The sequence below is a fragment of the Hypomesus transpacificus genome, chromosome 14 (genome assembly GCF_021917145.1).
Source record: "Hypomesus transpacificus isolate Combined female chromosome 14, fHypTra1, whole genome shotgun sequence".
NCBI lineage: Eukaryota > Metazoa > Chordata > Actinopteri > Osmeriformes > Osmeridae > Hypomesus > Hypomesus transpacificus.
This window is the reverse complement of record NC_061073.1, coordinates 5732544-5747183: the sequence shown is the minus strand read 5'-3', so window position 1 is coordinate 5747183 and position 14640 is coordinate 5732544. Positions and strand designations below refer to the sequence as shown.

General features: G+C 41.6%; 1 protein-coding gene across 3 annotated transcripts; it reads right to left on the bottom strand.

Annotated features, from left to right (window-relative positions):
* Nucleotides 1-256: 256 nt before the first annotated feature.
* Nucleotides 257-13001, bottom strand: rgma (repulsive guidance molecule BMP co-receptor a). 3 transcript variants are annotated; one of them, XM_047033814.1, is made up of 4 exons: nt 12366-13001; nt 9848-9963; nt 5635-6149; nt 257-3604 (listed from the first exon to the last, which is right to left on the bottom strand). In XM_047033814.1, the coding sequence occupies exons 1-4, from the start codon at nt 12380-12382 to the stop codon at nt 2897-2899; spliced, it is 1356 nt and encodes a 451-aa protein (XP_046889770.1). In that variant the 5' UTR covers nt 12383-13001; the 3' UTR covers nt 257-2896. The 3 variants fall into 3 exon arrangements, with proteins under 3 accessions (XP_046889770.1, XP_046889771.1, XP_046889772.1); XM_047033815.1 differs by having other exon boundaries at nt 12277-13000; XM_047033816.1 differs by lacking the exon at nt 12366-13001 and adding an exon at nt 10121-10258.
* Nucleotides 13002-14640: the final 1639 nt, after the last annotated feature.

The following is a 14640-nucleotide window of genomic DNA, read 5'->3' as shown; positions in this document are numbered from 1 at the left end:
CAAATAACTTTGAGCTTGGAAAGATAGAGTCTTACATGGTTGTGGTCTCACAAATCCAGCTGTTTCACAAGGTCTCCATTCTTCATGCAACAAACTGAAGTGTTGACAGTGTGTTCTTGGTATTAATAGTTAATTTTAAGCGTTTACTCAATGGTACACCAGGTGGCAGTCAAAGCTAATAGTGAAATAATTCTTTTTTGAAAAATGCTCTCGGATTGGCTGAGAAAAGTAGAAGAGAAAAACAACTCTAACAGAATTAACAAGACACATTATCTTTTATTCAATAAATAATTTACAATATAAACAGATGGTGGGTTGCACCACTTTTTTCCTACATACAAACACAGTTTGATCTCTCAGGCGTCTACCATTCTGAAAATGTTTTTTTTTTCCTCCGTAGTTTTAACATTACAACTTTTACAACCTCTATTATTCACAATCAAGTTCAAACCTAGTAAGAGCTGAGTAAAAAGAAAACATAAAGTGCTTCAAAATCAAACACATGAACACCACAAAATCCTTTCTTCTATTCCCTTTTTAGTTATCAGCGTGAATGCAATCCAAGATGTTTGGTTTCATCTCAAGCAAGTGGAGTGTTGTAAACCTAACCCGGAGGTTATCAACGCTACACAGAGATCGTACTGACATTCGTAAGGTCTGAGGTATGATCCCTGCGACTTGTAACATATTGTGGTGTTCATGTCTTTACAAATTCCTTTTTTTGTTTGTTGAGAAAGTTCACATTCACCAAACCCTTTCTCAAATACAAAACTATAGTCATAAATTCTACACAACAAATAAACACAATATTCCAACTGAAGAACAGCTCACAAACATATACAATCTCACATTACACATGTAGAACCATACGTAAAACTCACAATGCATATTACATCTATCAACATAGATTCAATGTTACAATCAGTTTTGTTTCTTTGATCACTTTGTTGATATTTTCCCAGACTAATGACAATCTGCACCTGTCCATGTTCCCATAGCAGTAGTTAGACCTGCCAAATACTTCAGTGTTGGGAATTATTACCCTTTAGCTTTGTCTCAGAAATACTGTGTATTGTACAGAATAAGTATCATATTGTGAAAAAGACAAGAACTCAGGGTATGTTTTCTGCAGAAATGGAACAGTGCAAAATGAATCCATCCAAAGTGACTATTGATGTCTGTGGAGAAAATGTAGTCTTCCAAGTAATTAATAAAATGACTTACTAGTAAGATCGATGTTATGGTGGATCAATACCACAGAGTTGTCTGAGCAATGACAAAGTGGGAAGTTACAAAGCAAGGACTGCATCCTACTGTGATTTGAATATGCCTTTCCACTATGTTAGTATCTTGAAAAGTTCTAACACCAAGCAAACAGTAAATGACTAAAGAAAGAGAGAGAAAGAAAAAGAGATGGAAGAAAAAATCAGCTTATGGGAAACAGTTGGCACAAGGGCTAGCTGTTTGGCAAAGATTTACGCCATAAATTCACAGGTCTACAGACAGATGCAAGTCATACGTTCCCTACAGCATAGCCATGTCAACACCCTTTTTCACAAACAAGCCCAACTCTGGTTCTTGACTGAGTGCCCAGTGTGACCATACCTCTCTCAGCTAGATGCAGGCATCGTCCTCCGCCTATGCTGGTAAGTGTTGACGGTCGAGATTGAAGAAATAAACGACAACATTCACTTCAAAGAATTTGCCCCTCTGTCAGCCATTGTATAAGAGTGTTGGTTGGTTCATCAATGAACAAAGAGATGAGTCTCCACTCTGTAAACATTACTGAGTTTTTGCATCTCTGTCCCCCTATCACAGATTGGTCAGGGCTATATTCTTAATGGTGCTATAATTTACATTCTTAATTACATCCTTTAGCAGAAGACACGTATCACTATAAACACGGTGTCTGATCACAACAGCAATAGTGTAATGTAATGAGTGTAATGAGGATCTTTGCAACATAATTAATCCTTTTTTCTTTTTACTATCGCTTGTTCACTTAAAAGTAACTACTTGGCCAACAGAGGCAGTTTTAAATGACCCAAGACCACCATGTCGGGTCTATATGGGAACCTTGGGTGCAATATTAAGACAGTAGGATTTATGTCTCCTAAAGAAAGTTTCTTTCACTTTTGAGACGCACACCACACACGCACACGCACACTGTATGTAATGACAGATACATGCAAATACATACACACACACAGACAAAATGTTACAAAAGACCTGACAATATGACCTATTAATCTCCAAAGCAGACAACGAGACTCTCTGCTCTGACATCCGTTTGGCTGAGTGCTGTGCTGTGCCGAAAAAGCCGAAACAAACAGGGAGCGACTTCTAGCCAGAGGTTAACAAAAGCCCCTGTCATGTCCTGTAGCCCCCTCTCATTAGCTACAGAGAGCTCCTCTGGCTTGGCACCAATGAGAGGGAGGAGATCAGCAAACTCTTCTTTCTGCAGAAGATCATCTCATCCCGCTTCCCATAGGCATGCAGCCCCCGGTGGGAATGTGGGATTTAATCCCAGCTGAATGTCTAGAGGTCTGGGGAGTTGGGTTCTCTCACCACTGCTTGTCATCAAAGAACTAGTCCTTAAACCAACTGAATACCATGCTATCGTACTGTAGCTGGGAGCGAGGAGGGCTCGCTCCTGCCGCTACCACTAGAACCTGCACTGGAATTCAACGCACAACAACAAAAACAATGAGACGATGGCTGAGATGGATTCGAATGCACATGAGAGGTGTGGTCGGCCCTGCTGGTAGGACTACTCTAGCCAGCAGTCACTCAGGACAGCTGGAGCGGTAGAGTGAGCTGACGAACAACACGGTGAAAGCATGGTTTCACATCCACTCACTGACAGGTAAAACATGAAGATGGAGTTAGTGGAGGTCTATGGATCAACGCAGCAACACTGAATCCACAACAAGACAGCCAGGATGTTGAGTAGGGTGAATGGAAGGGAACAATATGGCCTCCTTGGTGCAGAGTTGCCCAGAAATGCATCCCTCTCATAAAGGTGGTATTTGTCCTTGTTGGAGTGGAGCATTTTCACGTCCTCGAAGGCGTAGTAGGCCGCCATGGTGAAGTTGATGTCACCAGAGGAAAGCAGGTCAAACACACAGGACTGGAAATACAGATCCTCCACCGGGAGGCGCTCTTTACACTTGGTCATGGCTGACTGGTAGGTAAAGCCATGGGGGGGGCTGCCAGTCCTAACCCTGCCTGGACCATGGGTCTCAGCAGCGCGGGCTCGGAAACTCCTGAAATCGATTCGTTGGTTGGCAGGGCAGCCGTGGAGGCAGAGGTACAGGTCCTGGTTGTCTCGATCTTCCACCGAGTTCACAACTTCCTCCGGCATCCGCACAGCGAAAGTCAGGTAGCGGCCCACCTGCCGGACCACGATGGTGGTACCGATGTAGCGTGCCTGGATCTCAACGTGCTGGCCCGGAACTTTCTCCACCACGCGCAGGGTGTTGGCACCGTGGCGCTCACCGCCGTTCTTGGAGCCATCGGCGAATGCAGCAGGCAGCTCGTCTGTCTCTGCGTGATACATCTTCTGATCCACACATTCCTGGAAGTTCTTGAAGATGATAGTCAGCTGAACATGAGGAGAAACCCAAAGTTATATTTGTTACTGACAGAATGGAAAGGCTGGGTATACATGTTCTTGTCTTCTTTTTGGGAATAAATATAGCAAACATCCATAGAATCAGATTTTGACATCTGACATTCGATTAATTGTATTTTAGCTCATTGTGTGAATTCTAAATGACGTATGGTATATATTCCAAAGGACAAATCATCGCTTTTATGCAGACATGAGTTGGTAGTTGTGCTCCACAAATAGCTCGGAGGTGTCTTTGTGCTTCTGCTTTGAGAACATCACTGGACCCATCTAGCCCACCACCTCACTTAAGTGTCACATTTCAGCTACAGCTCATGGGGGAGGCCAAAGTAAACGCCCTCAGAAAAACATGGGTCTAGGCCATGTTAAATCAGGCCCCAGTTTGCAGACACAAAGACGAGCCATTCATAGTGCTGAGGAACCTGCCTCTGAACCCCAGAACTGTGCTTCGGGGAGTGGCAGCGAGCCAGGAGGGAAGAGCGTGCTCTGCGGCTAATTAAGTAAGGCTGGACACTACTCGGCTTGCATGGTTTCATTAGGACGCCAGTGAGCCGTTGTCACAGAAGTGACCCCAGGACAGCCAGGGGGCTCTGATCTGGCAGCACTGGGGATGGAGGGGAAGGGATGGGGGAAGGGGTAAATAGAGCTCCATAAATGCCCTGTTATTACCTAGTCAAGACCTCCTCTACCCCAATCCCTCACCACATGGTTGTCTGCATTTGTTTGTCCACTTGCTCTCTTTTATCTTTAGAGTTAAACTAAACGTTAAAAGAGTTAACGTTTAACTTAGAGTTAAACGTTAAAGTTTAAAACTTAAACATTTTAAAGAGTTAAAATGTCTAGCAATAATTTCGAACTGAACTAATATATTTAACTAATATTTAATATATATGAGACACACATTTAGACACAACCCATCTTCTGTGTGAAAGTAGTGTTGCTCCAGACGGTTCCCTCTGCAGTAGGGGTCTGCACAACACAGAACTAATGCCTCTTGTTTGTACAGGTGGCATAGGGCTGCCTTGTTTTCCCTTTATCCAGACTGAAGAACTTAAAAACCTGTCTCCTTTGCTTCCGGGTACAGAGTGCAGCTATGTAAAAATATCATTACTTCAAGTGCACAAAAAAGTCTTGAATGCTAAATAGAGCATCATTAGGAGATCTTGATTATAGAAAATTGGTCTGTGCTCTACATGATTACGAACAAAGTCCTCTTATGTCTCGCCGTACAGCCTCCAGTCAGGATACTCTGCAAGGGACTGCCAAAACCGGACCCACTGTGGATAGCATATAAGTGAATTTGCTACTAATGCTGCTAGCTCTTTGTTTTCACCTTATGTTCTACAGACAGCCATTTCAGGGGCAGCCCTCCAGGCTGCCCAATGTACCGTGAAACAAAACAATGATAATTTATGAGGTACGAGGGCCAACTAATGTGGAGAAAATACTGCAGTTTCCTGCATGGTTTGAGCACTTAGTTAAAACAACAGTTTTTAAAACTCACATACACACAATGATAGGCATTAAGACTGCTACAAAGCCGGCCTCACATTAGTCTTAGTTGTCTAAAGTAAAAGCAAAAGGAGAAAGCACTTGATGTTTTCCTGCTTTTACAAAAGTGGCATATCATTAGTAAAGCTTATCAAGATCTCGGCAATTGTTTGGTGCATTGCCTGTTCTTCAGCTGTGGACACAGTCCAACACTAACCAGAGTCCATGCTATTAAGAGTTCCACGACTATGTGTACAACTCTAATTATTTAAAAAGTAACAGAAAGCCTTCCATTTAAAAATGATGTATGCCTAACCCCAACTCCAAATAATTAGCATAATAAAATAGCTCAAATTCTACAGATACATATTTATATAATATTATTGTATGACAACAATTACAAACTAGCTGCATGAATAACTACTGTATATATTAAGTATATACTATAGGTACTTGCTTTGTATTCATGTTAACAGAGAGTTGTGTCAACAGAACAGTACAGAAGATCTCACCTTGCTGGTGGCAGTAGCAGAGGAACCAGGCACGACAGGGGTGTTGGTCACCTGGACAGACAGGTACTTGTTGTGGATGAGAGGCCAAGCCCCCTCTACCTTGCAGGTCTGGAAGTCGTCACTGAAGGTGCGAAGATGTGGGTCTCCAAAGAAGCCACAGTGGGTGTAGTTGGGTGGAGCTGCATGTTTGGGAAGGCTCCGCTCGTAGTGGCATACCTCCGGCCCATCTGAACGCTCCTGGCTGTCTGGCTCAGGCTGAAGTGGGGGTGGCGGGTGCGGGGTGCGGGTCCGAGGTTGTGAGGTAGGCCCCTCCTTGGAGCAGTTGTGCTGGCTCATGAGGTCTTCAATGCCATGCTGGGCTGAGTGGTAGGCCAGGTCACCCCTGCAGGTACGTGCTGTCCGCCGTACACAGCTGTTGTAAGCTCGCAGCGCCGTACAGAACTCCTCCTCTGGGCCAGAGCTTGTGGATGCCCAGAACTCAGAGTTACACCTGAGGATCTTGCACTGCAGACTCACTATGGAGGAGGACAAGACAGCTTTAGAACAAACTCTGGAGAAACCCAGCGTAGTCCATTAAATAGAGTCATGGTAATATGTATCCCTTGTCTACATTTGAACTTTCAAATGCAGCTAAAGTGCCATGCTTTCAGATTCCTTCAGAAAATCAAAAGCTGTTCTTGACAAATCCTTTGTTCTGAAAAAAACTGATCATGCATTTCTATTGAACTACTCTGTTCAATATAAAAATAAAGAAGTTTCCCCAAAGACGGTTTTTCCAAGTGCCTGTAGTGTTAGCTCCATTATGTACACAGGTTCTCAATTTAAAAATGTGTTTCAGTTTTGACCAAACTAGAGATTCAAATGAGAAAAGGCCAAATTCACAAAATGATCACTGTTCATTCACTTGTGCATGTGTAGGTATCTGGTGCATAAGAACCCTTGAATGAAGATGTATGTTTTTACAGAGCAGATTGTTGTTGTCAACATGCATAAGGGCAACCATTCTATAGACATATGAACAGCATACAACTACATAAAAGGTTTGTCCTGGCTAAAGAACCATACAGAATACTAAGAGAGACACCAATGACTGGAAGCTGGGGAGTGGGGGTGGTGACTTTGCATCAGTGAACCAGGAGGGGGTTTTGTCTGTGAATGAAGACAATGTAATTTGCCATTGCAAGGATACCAGCGGAGTCATATATTAGCCCTGTGTGAAGGGATTAGGTTGAGTTTCATCAGCATTGGAGTTGGGGTGGGGGAGGCTAGAGGCCCTGAATGCTCCCTTAAAAGGAACAGGATCTCCAGAAAGAAGCTGGTCCAGGACCAGAGGGTGAAACAGAAAGGAGGTCTCACCATTCCACAGGTCAAACTGGATATATAAGATTTCCACCTGTCCATTTTAGATGACGGTAATCAAAGAGTAACATAATTTACAAAAAGCATTCTCCCTGACTTAAATTACATGACTTATTGGTTTGGAGCATAAGAAATAATGAATGCACCTCTGCACTATGACAAGATCCATAACAGTTATTTCACGTGAATGCTTCTTAACTTACACATTATTTTTTTTATGATTTCTAACAAACTGAAATGAATTTATTCACATTGACTTTGCACATGTGTAACTACACAACTATCTACACTTTATCTAATCATCCAATATTTTATTACTGGCCTAGGATTTCACTGATTGACATACAGTATACTTTAAAACACACAAAAACTGTTGAAGTGTTCCATTCTACACTGAAAATAAAAAAACACTGATCTAATGTGTCAACACCTTGAAGTCACACATGAGGTTGAATAATGGCTTGCTGATGGCTTCACCACACGCACAACTCCTCCAACCCCCACATCGTCAACCCTCCCGCCACACAGCAACAAAAGGCATTTACCATCTATCTGATAAATGGCAATAAACTAATCTTAATCTTAAATAAACGTCAACAACCAACACAGCGTATCACTCTTTGTTTGACAGTAGGCCTAAGTGACTTGAAAGAGAGGACGATAAGAGTTGCCAAAAGTGAAAATTGAGTTGAGTGAAGCGACCCTTGAGATGTTGAGGCATTTTCAAGTCTTTATGGGGGAGATTAGTCACAACTTAAATTAACCAACTCCGCTCATTAGAAAATGACACTGTGAACGGGATACATGTGATCCGTCCACAATATTATGTCTGTCTATTTAGATCTCAAACAAAAGGTGAAAGTAAAAAAAATCTTGATGTGGAATTAATCTGCAATCCTATAGTGTCCCCCTCCCCCAAACAAAACACTACCACGGGGTTTTAGTAGCTGAAGGTAGCCAGCCTACTGCGCTACGACGCTATAGAATAGGATATTATGAACTAAGATTCAGTTTACTCAAATCTAGAGATAACACAAAAAAACAGACATATTTGACAAGGATTTGTCTTGAATCATCCCTGAAATAAGTCAAGTTGCCCCGTGTAACTTAAATGTTAACGTTAATAACATTCCAGGCATGTAAACCACGCTTAAAGTAGAACCACACACCCTGCCTATTTGTTAAAGCTGCTTAATCAGTCTTGGGAATAGATATCTAGTCCTGTAGCCTAATACAGACTTACGTAGCCAACTTGCTGATAAATACGTAGCCAGAATGAAAAGAGACAAGTCAATTTAATGCGTGTTATAGGCTACAATAAGGTAGGCCTAATGGAAATATGATTCCAATAAAAATGATTTCGTTTTCACGTAGAGCTTGTTTAGCCTATATGAGGTTTGTTTCTGTTAAATAAAGTAGGATAATATCAGGTAGATAATTAGCTTGACACATTTGTTGTTGTTGAGTGTTTCAAATATGAGATGAAAGACATTTGTTAAGGTCAACAATCATGTAGGCTACATTGGAGATGGGCGAGTGACAGACTGACAGTAGACTTGTCCGCGCCGAAAATTTGAAAGCTTTAAGAAACGCTGTTATAGGCCTACTAGATTATTGGCAACACAAATCTCTACTTTTGGAAGCGTATTTAAAATGCATGCCATGTGCAAGGTACAAAGCGCATATCACTAACCTTCGCGAATGCATGGAGCTCTCCAAACTCGGCTAGACTTAGGCTGCGGGAGAACGGGCAAAGGCGAATGAAGACCCCAGAAATCTCACCAAAGTAGCCTACGCGTAAGTAGTCAGATTACTCCAACAGCACATGCACAGACCGTTGTCAAAATCGGTGGAAAATGCACCCTTGCACGCATGTTGTCCTTCGTGATGGATCCAGGTAAACGGTAGTGGCTTGAAAGTATATCACTTGATAATACTCAATCGAGATGGGCTAGTCTGGTCTCGTCGACTCATTTCAACTGTTCATCTGCCAATCGGTCATTGAAGTGTTCCATTCTATACTGAAAATAAAAAAACACTGATCTAATGTCTCAACACCTTGAAGTCACACATGAGGCGTATCACTCTTTGTTTGACAGTAGGCCTAAGTGACTTGAAAGAGAGGACGATAAGAGTTGCCAAAAGTGAAAATTGAGTTGAGTGAAGCGACTCTTGAGATGTTGAGGCATTTTCAAGTCTTTATGGGGGAGATTAGTTGACAACTTAAATTAACCAACTCCGCTCATTAGAAAATGACACTGTGAACGGGATACATGTGATCCGTCCACAATATTATGTCTGTCTATTTAGATCTCAAACAAAAGGTGAAAGTAAAAAAATCTTGATGAGGAATTAATCTGCAATCCTATAGTGTCCCCCTCCCCCAAACAAAACACTACCACGGGGTTTTAGTAGCTGAAGGTAGCCAGCCTACTGCGCTACGACGCTATAGAATAGGATATTATGAACTAAGATTCAGTTTACTCAAATCTAGAGATAACACAAAAAACAGACATATTTGACAAGGATTTGTCTTGAATCATCCCTGAAATAAGTTAAGTTGCCCGTGTAACTTAAATGTTAACGTTAATAACATTCCAGGCATGTAAACCACGCTTAAAGTAGAACCACACACCCTGCCTATTTGTCAAAGCATGTTTTGTGGCAACAAACATTTATTTTTTGTTGCTGAGAAAACAGGACACGATGTGTCAGGCAACTATTTGGCTACTACGTATTAGCCCAGTAGCCCAGGTAGCACCTCTTCATGAGAGTTAAATACTAACGATACTTACTTGAATACGTCAATTAAACATAATGTGTGGTTACACCACTTTATACTTTAAGAACTTACCCGAAGGAAAGAGGGAAAGAAACAAAACAAGGATCCAGCCGACTTGAAGCGCCGAGAATCCTGCTCCTTTCCCCATAACCATCCATCCAGATCGGGGTCGCACTTCTCTCCTATCCCTGTCCAAACCAAATCAAGTTGAAGAAAAAAAGTTTTGGTGGAATCTCATAACTGTTGAGAAATTGTCGATATCATTCTTTGAGTACAGACGAATGCACAACGATCCAATGTTAAATTCACTCTCTCCAGTTTGCAAGCTATTCAATGCATTCTTACTTCTCAAAAACACAGTAAAAGCTGGCAATCGATCTTCCATTTAGGGAGTGTCAACAGGGTGCAGCGTACTACTGACTGGACCAATGAGAAGGCGTTATAGCAGCCCTCAGCCCCTTCTCAGTTTCAAGTTACGCTTCAGTGTGCGGGCTTGTTCGTCATATGCGTTGAAGTCACGTTGACCCACAGTCATACTAAGAACCTGTTTTGAATTGTTGCATGTATTATGTTAACCTATACATAGTAGACTGTAGAGAGGTATAATGTCTTGGAATAGATGGCTATGTGTTGCTAAAGATGTAAGAAATTAAGAGTGTGTAGACCAAACATTTCTGGCTAAGCCTCTCATCCATGCTTTTTCGTGTTTTGGTAATATTTATATAATCATGATTATTAATGTCACACAATGCAAACCGTGTTCTTTAATGTTGCATTGTAGGATTGAAAAGCCTTGGGTCTTAATAGCGTAACTACATACTAACAGCAGGCTAATAGCCACAAATCATATATAAGTAGCCAACAAATAGTTGGTCATTAGGTGCAGAAAAGGTTTATCCTAATGTATTTGTCAATTATGTTACACAATGAGGTTATTCCTAATACATTTTACTAAAGTAAATACAAACACAGTTAAGGAACACATTGTTGTGGCATTTTAAAACTAGGTCTAAATGTCCAAACTGGTGTGGATAGCCTACTGGTGTAGGCTATAGCTTCATATAAGACCACATATCCTTTACATTAGCCTACACACAAAACATTATGTAGAGTTAAAGCACTTGGTTACAGGGAAATTATTAGTATGGTGTTCTGAATTGGAACTACAATTGAAGATACAGAAAATTACATGGTTGGGCTTATAACAGCTACCTGTAACATCAGATGGTTAACAAACATTACAATGCTGCTAAATGGATTGTCTTGGGGAGTTGAGGGTCATTACTGAAGTAAATCACATTGAGGTGGTGTATTTTAGTGCATTGAAATCCATCTGTTGTCAAATCTGGCCAAGCTCATCTATCACTTTGCTGTTTCATGTCAGGCAGTTCAGGTGTCTAATGGCACAAAGTGTTTAGTATGTAAGTTGAATTGTTGGTGCAATTCAGGAAAAAAAAATCAAATTGATCTAATTTGTCAGGAACTAAGACAAGACTGCATCAATAATCTGTTAAATGGTGCCAACATCCAAATCTACTACTACACACTAGTAGCCATATGAATGCTGTGGCCGACAAAACTCATAATTCAGTTCAGACATTCTGGGTTTAGCCTACAAGGGGGACAAGTCTCATGCAGTGGAGTAAATCCTACTGTATGCCCTCGTCAATTGAAATCCACAGGCCTTTAGACCCGGTTCTGTTCAATCGGCTACAACAGGGATTGCGCTGAAATATGAAAATGTAGTATTAGCAATCTCACATGCGAGTATATTGCACAGTTTTCCAATAGATGGCGCTTTTCATTCTGAATATGAAACCCCACATTATGACAAACGCACATGGGGTCAGTTGATTGTAAATGTGGAGGACACGACATGGTGACCTGCCAAATTGCCGCTGTAGTCTAATAACAATATAGCAACCGACAGTCGGCCGACAGTTCAGCCACTATCCAGATGCATTTAGGCTACACATTTTTTTGTCCATGTTAAAGCTGCTTAATCAGTCTTGGGAATAGATATCTAGTCCTGTAGACTAATACAGACTTACGTAGCCAACTTGCTGATAAATACGTAGCCAGAATGAAAAGAGACAAGTCAATTTAATGCGTGTTATAGGCTACAATAAGGTAGGCCTAATGGAAATATGATTCCAATAATAATGATTTCGTTTTCACGTAGAGCTTGTTTAGCCTATATGAGGTTTGTTTCTGTTAAATAAAGTAAGATAATATCAGGTAGATAATTAGCTTGACACATTTGTTGTTGTTGAGTGTTTCAAATATGAGATGAAAGACATTTGTTAAGGTCAACAATCATGTAGGCTACATTGGAGATGGGCGAGTGACAGACTGACAGTAGACTTGTCCGCGCCGAAAATTTGAAAGCTTTAAGAAACGCTGTTATAGGCCTACTAGATTATTGGCAACACACATCTCTACTTTTGGAAGCGTATTTAAAATGCATGCCATGTGCAAGGTACAAAGCGCATATCACTAACCTTCGCGAATGCATGGAGCTCTCCAAACTCGGCTAGAATTAGGCTGCGGGAGAACGGGCAAAGGCGAATGAAGACCCCAGAAATCTCACCAAAGTAGCCTACGCATAAGTAGTCAGATTACTCCAACAGCACATGCACAGACCGTTGTCAAAATCGGTGGAAAATGCACCCTTGCACGCATGTTGTCCTTCGTGATGGATCCAGGTAAACGGTAGTGGCTTGAAAGTATATCACTTGATAATACTCAATCGAGATGGGCTAGTCTGGTCTCGTCGACTCATTTCAACTGTTCATCTGCCAATCGGTCATTTAGTCCACGACAACGAGAAACAGTTACAAATTTTACAAATCCTTTGACTCCAACTCTTATCATCCATGTGTTTGTATTCCAGCAACTGGTTTGGAGAAAAAGCTATCGACGTTGAAAGAAAGAGCCCTCGGGGCACCGCTGCTTTTCATCCGCATGTAGCCTACTGCTGATATAGCTGGCTCGTTCCTCGCCTCAGCGTTGTGAAACAGCTAGTTAGAAAGTGTGAGAGAGACAATGATCGGCTCAGCATGACGCCTCTGAAACCCCTCTCCTATCACACACGCCATTTGACACAATAACTAAACCCGTAGACGGAAAGGGTTTCAATACAGTATTCACACACATGCTTCTGAAACTAATTTTAATATTACAATTGACAGACTGGCTTGTGCTCCTCCTCCACAAACGGACTTCGTTAAAAACATTGTTACATTAAACTGTAGTCTACATATAGGCCTAGGCTTACCCATGCAATTTATGGGTCCAAAATTGTGATATTGTGATTTGTGTTCATCAAACAAACTCTTGTCAACTCAGATTTAAAGCAAGCCTGGACTGAAGGACAAACAGCAAAAGGGGCTGGACATCACTGATGACAAGAGCATAAACAAATACAAAAATCACAAAAGTGTTAGAAACAGAATTTGGCGCAATAGAAATCAAAGGTACATTCAAAGACAGAAGTAGACACCAACAGAACGGGAAAACATATGGCTGCACCTGTGTTTTAGGATCAAACTCAAATTTCCTTCCCCCTCTGCAAGAGGTACAAGGCCAGCCCCCACCCCATAACTGTGAGGAGGAATGGATCATTCTGCTCCAGTCTCCCTCTGATCAGGAAAATGTATTACACAAGTGATTACATTCAAACAACCGTACCTCCCCAAGTCAGGGGATGGACACTTTGATCTTTAAGTAGCATACCCCTTCCTCTGTTGGTCAGTTATAGTTGTGGGTGGCAAGAAACAAACTGTATCGTGGTAGAAGTCATTTACAAGGTTTCTTAACACGTAAACACATTGTTGCACTGTAATTAAGTAATCTAGACGTTTTTGTTGCACTGTAGTATTATTTTTAGTTCTCCATGCCTGGTTGCAGAAATATGGTTTCTTGACGATGTGGCAATGAATGCAGACTCTTCCTTACATTTAGTCATTTAGCAGACGCTCTTATCCAGAGCGACTTACACTAAGTACAGGGACATTCCCCCTGATGCAAGTCGGGTGAAGTGCCCTACCCAAGGACACAACAACATGTGACACAGCCGGGAATCAAACCGGCAACCTACTGATTAAAAGACAGATTATTTTACCGCTCAGCTATCTACCCCCCTGACCCCTTGACTAACCACTGAAATACTGTAGAACTATGCACTTCTGATCCTTGATCTTTGCATCGCTTTGAATAAAAACGTCTGCTAAAGGAATTAAATGTAACACCAACCCATATACACAAACCTGATATGATAGAACTGCTATGTGTGTGGTCATAAACACATCTTGGAGACCATTTCAGAAAAAATATAGTATTTACATAGCTTCTTGACAGTCATGCAATAGGAATTACAGTCTGAACCTGAATTGCTGATGACATAGCAATGCAGTCATTTCATCGGTCACAGCTCAGATCCACTCTTCACTGATGGCCATTGAAAAGCAGCATTTTTACATTGATGTAACAGCTTACACATGAAAGGTTGCCACCCCAGTGTGAAAAGAATGGCTTTAGAAGTGCCGGATACTGACCCCTGCCTCAAACACAGCTGGTGTAGGGGCTGCCTTGCTTTACCAAAATAGGCAGTTGGAAGCAGTGGTAGACGCAGGGATTTGCTGAACGATTTATTTCTAAAAATAAATAGGGGAGGGGGGAGGGTGATGAGCTATTGAGATGTCCTACTCATTGACTTTCAGATTGGCTCAAACAAATCAAACACAATCAACCATGTAACTATTAGCAACTGAAATGAAAGGGAGGATCAATACAGCTCACCCTTGGGGTCTTATGATTTCCTTTGAATTTTGGCTTTTCCATTCCGTTTTGGCAGGAAGATTCTG

Excerpts from the sequence above, each read along its gene's own strand:
- rgma (XM_047033814.1), bottom strand. Across the intron at positions 6,150-9,847 it reads TCTTTCCCTCTTTCCTTCGG|TGAGTCTGCAGTGCAAGATC; the intron begins GTAAGTTCTTAA and ends CCTCCTCCATAG. Across the intron at positions 3,605-5,634 it reads CTGCTACTGCCACCAGCAAG|CTGACTATCATCTTCAAGAA; the intron begins GTGAGATCTTCT and ends CCTCATGTTCAG.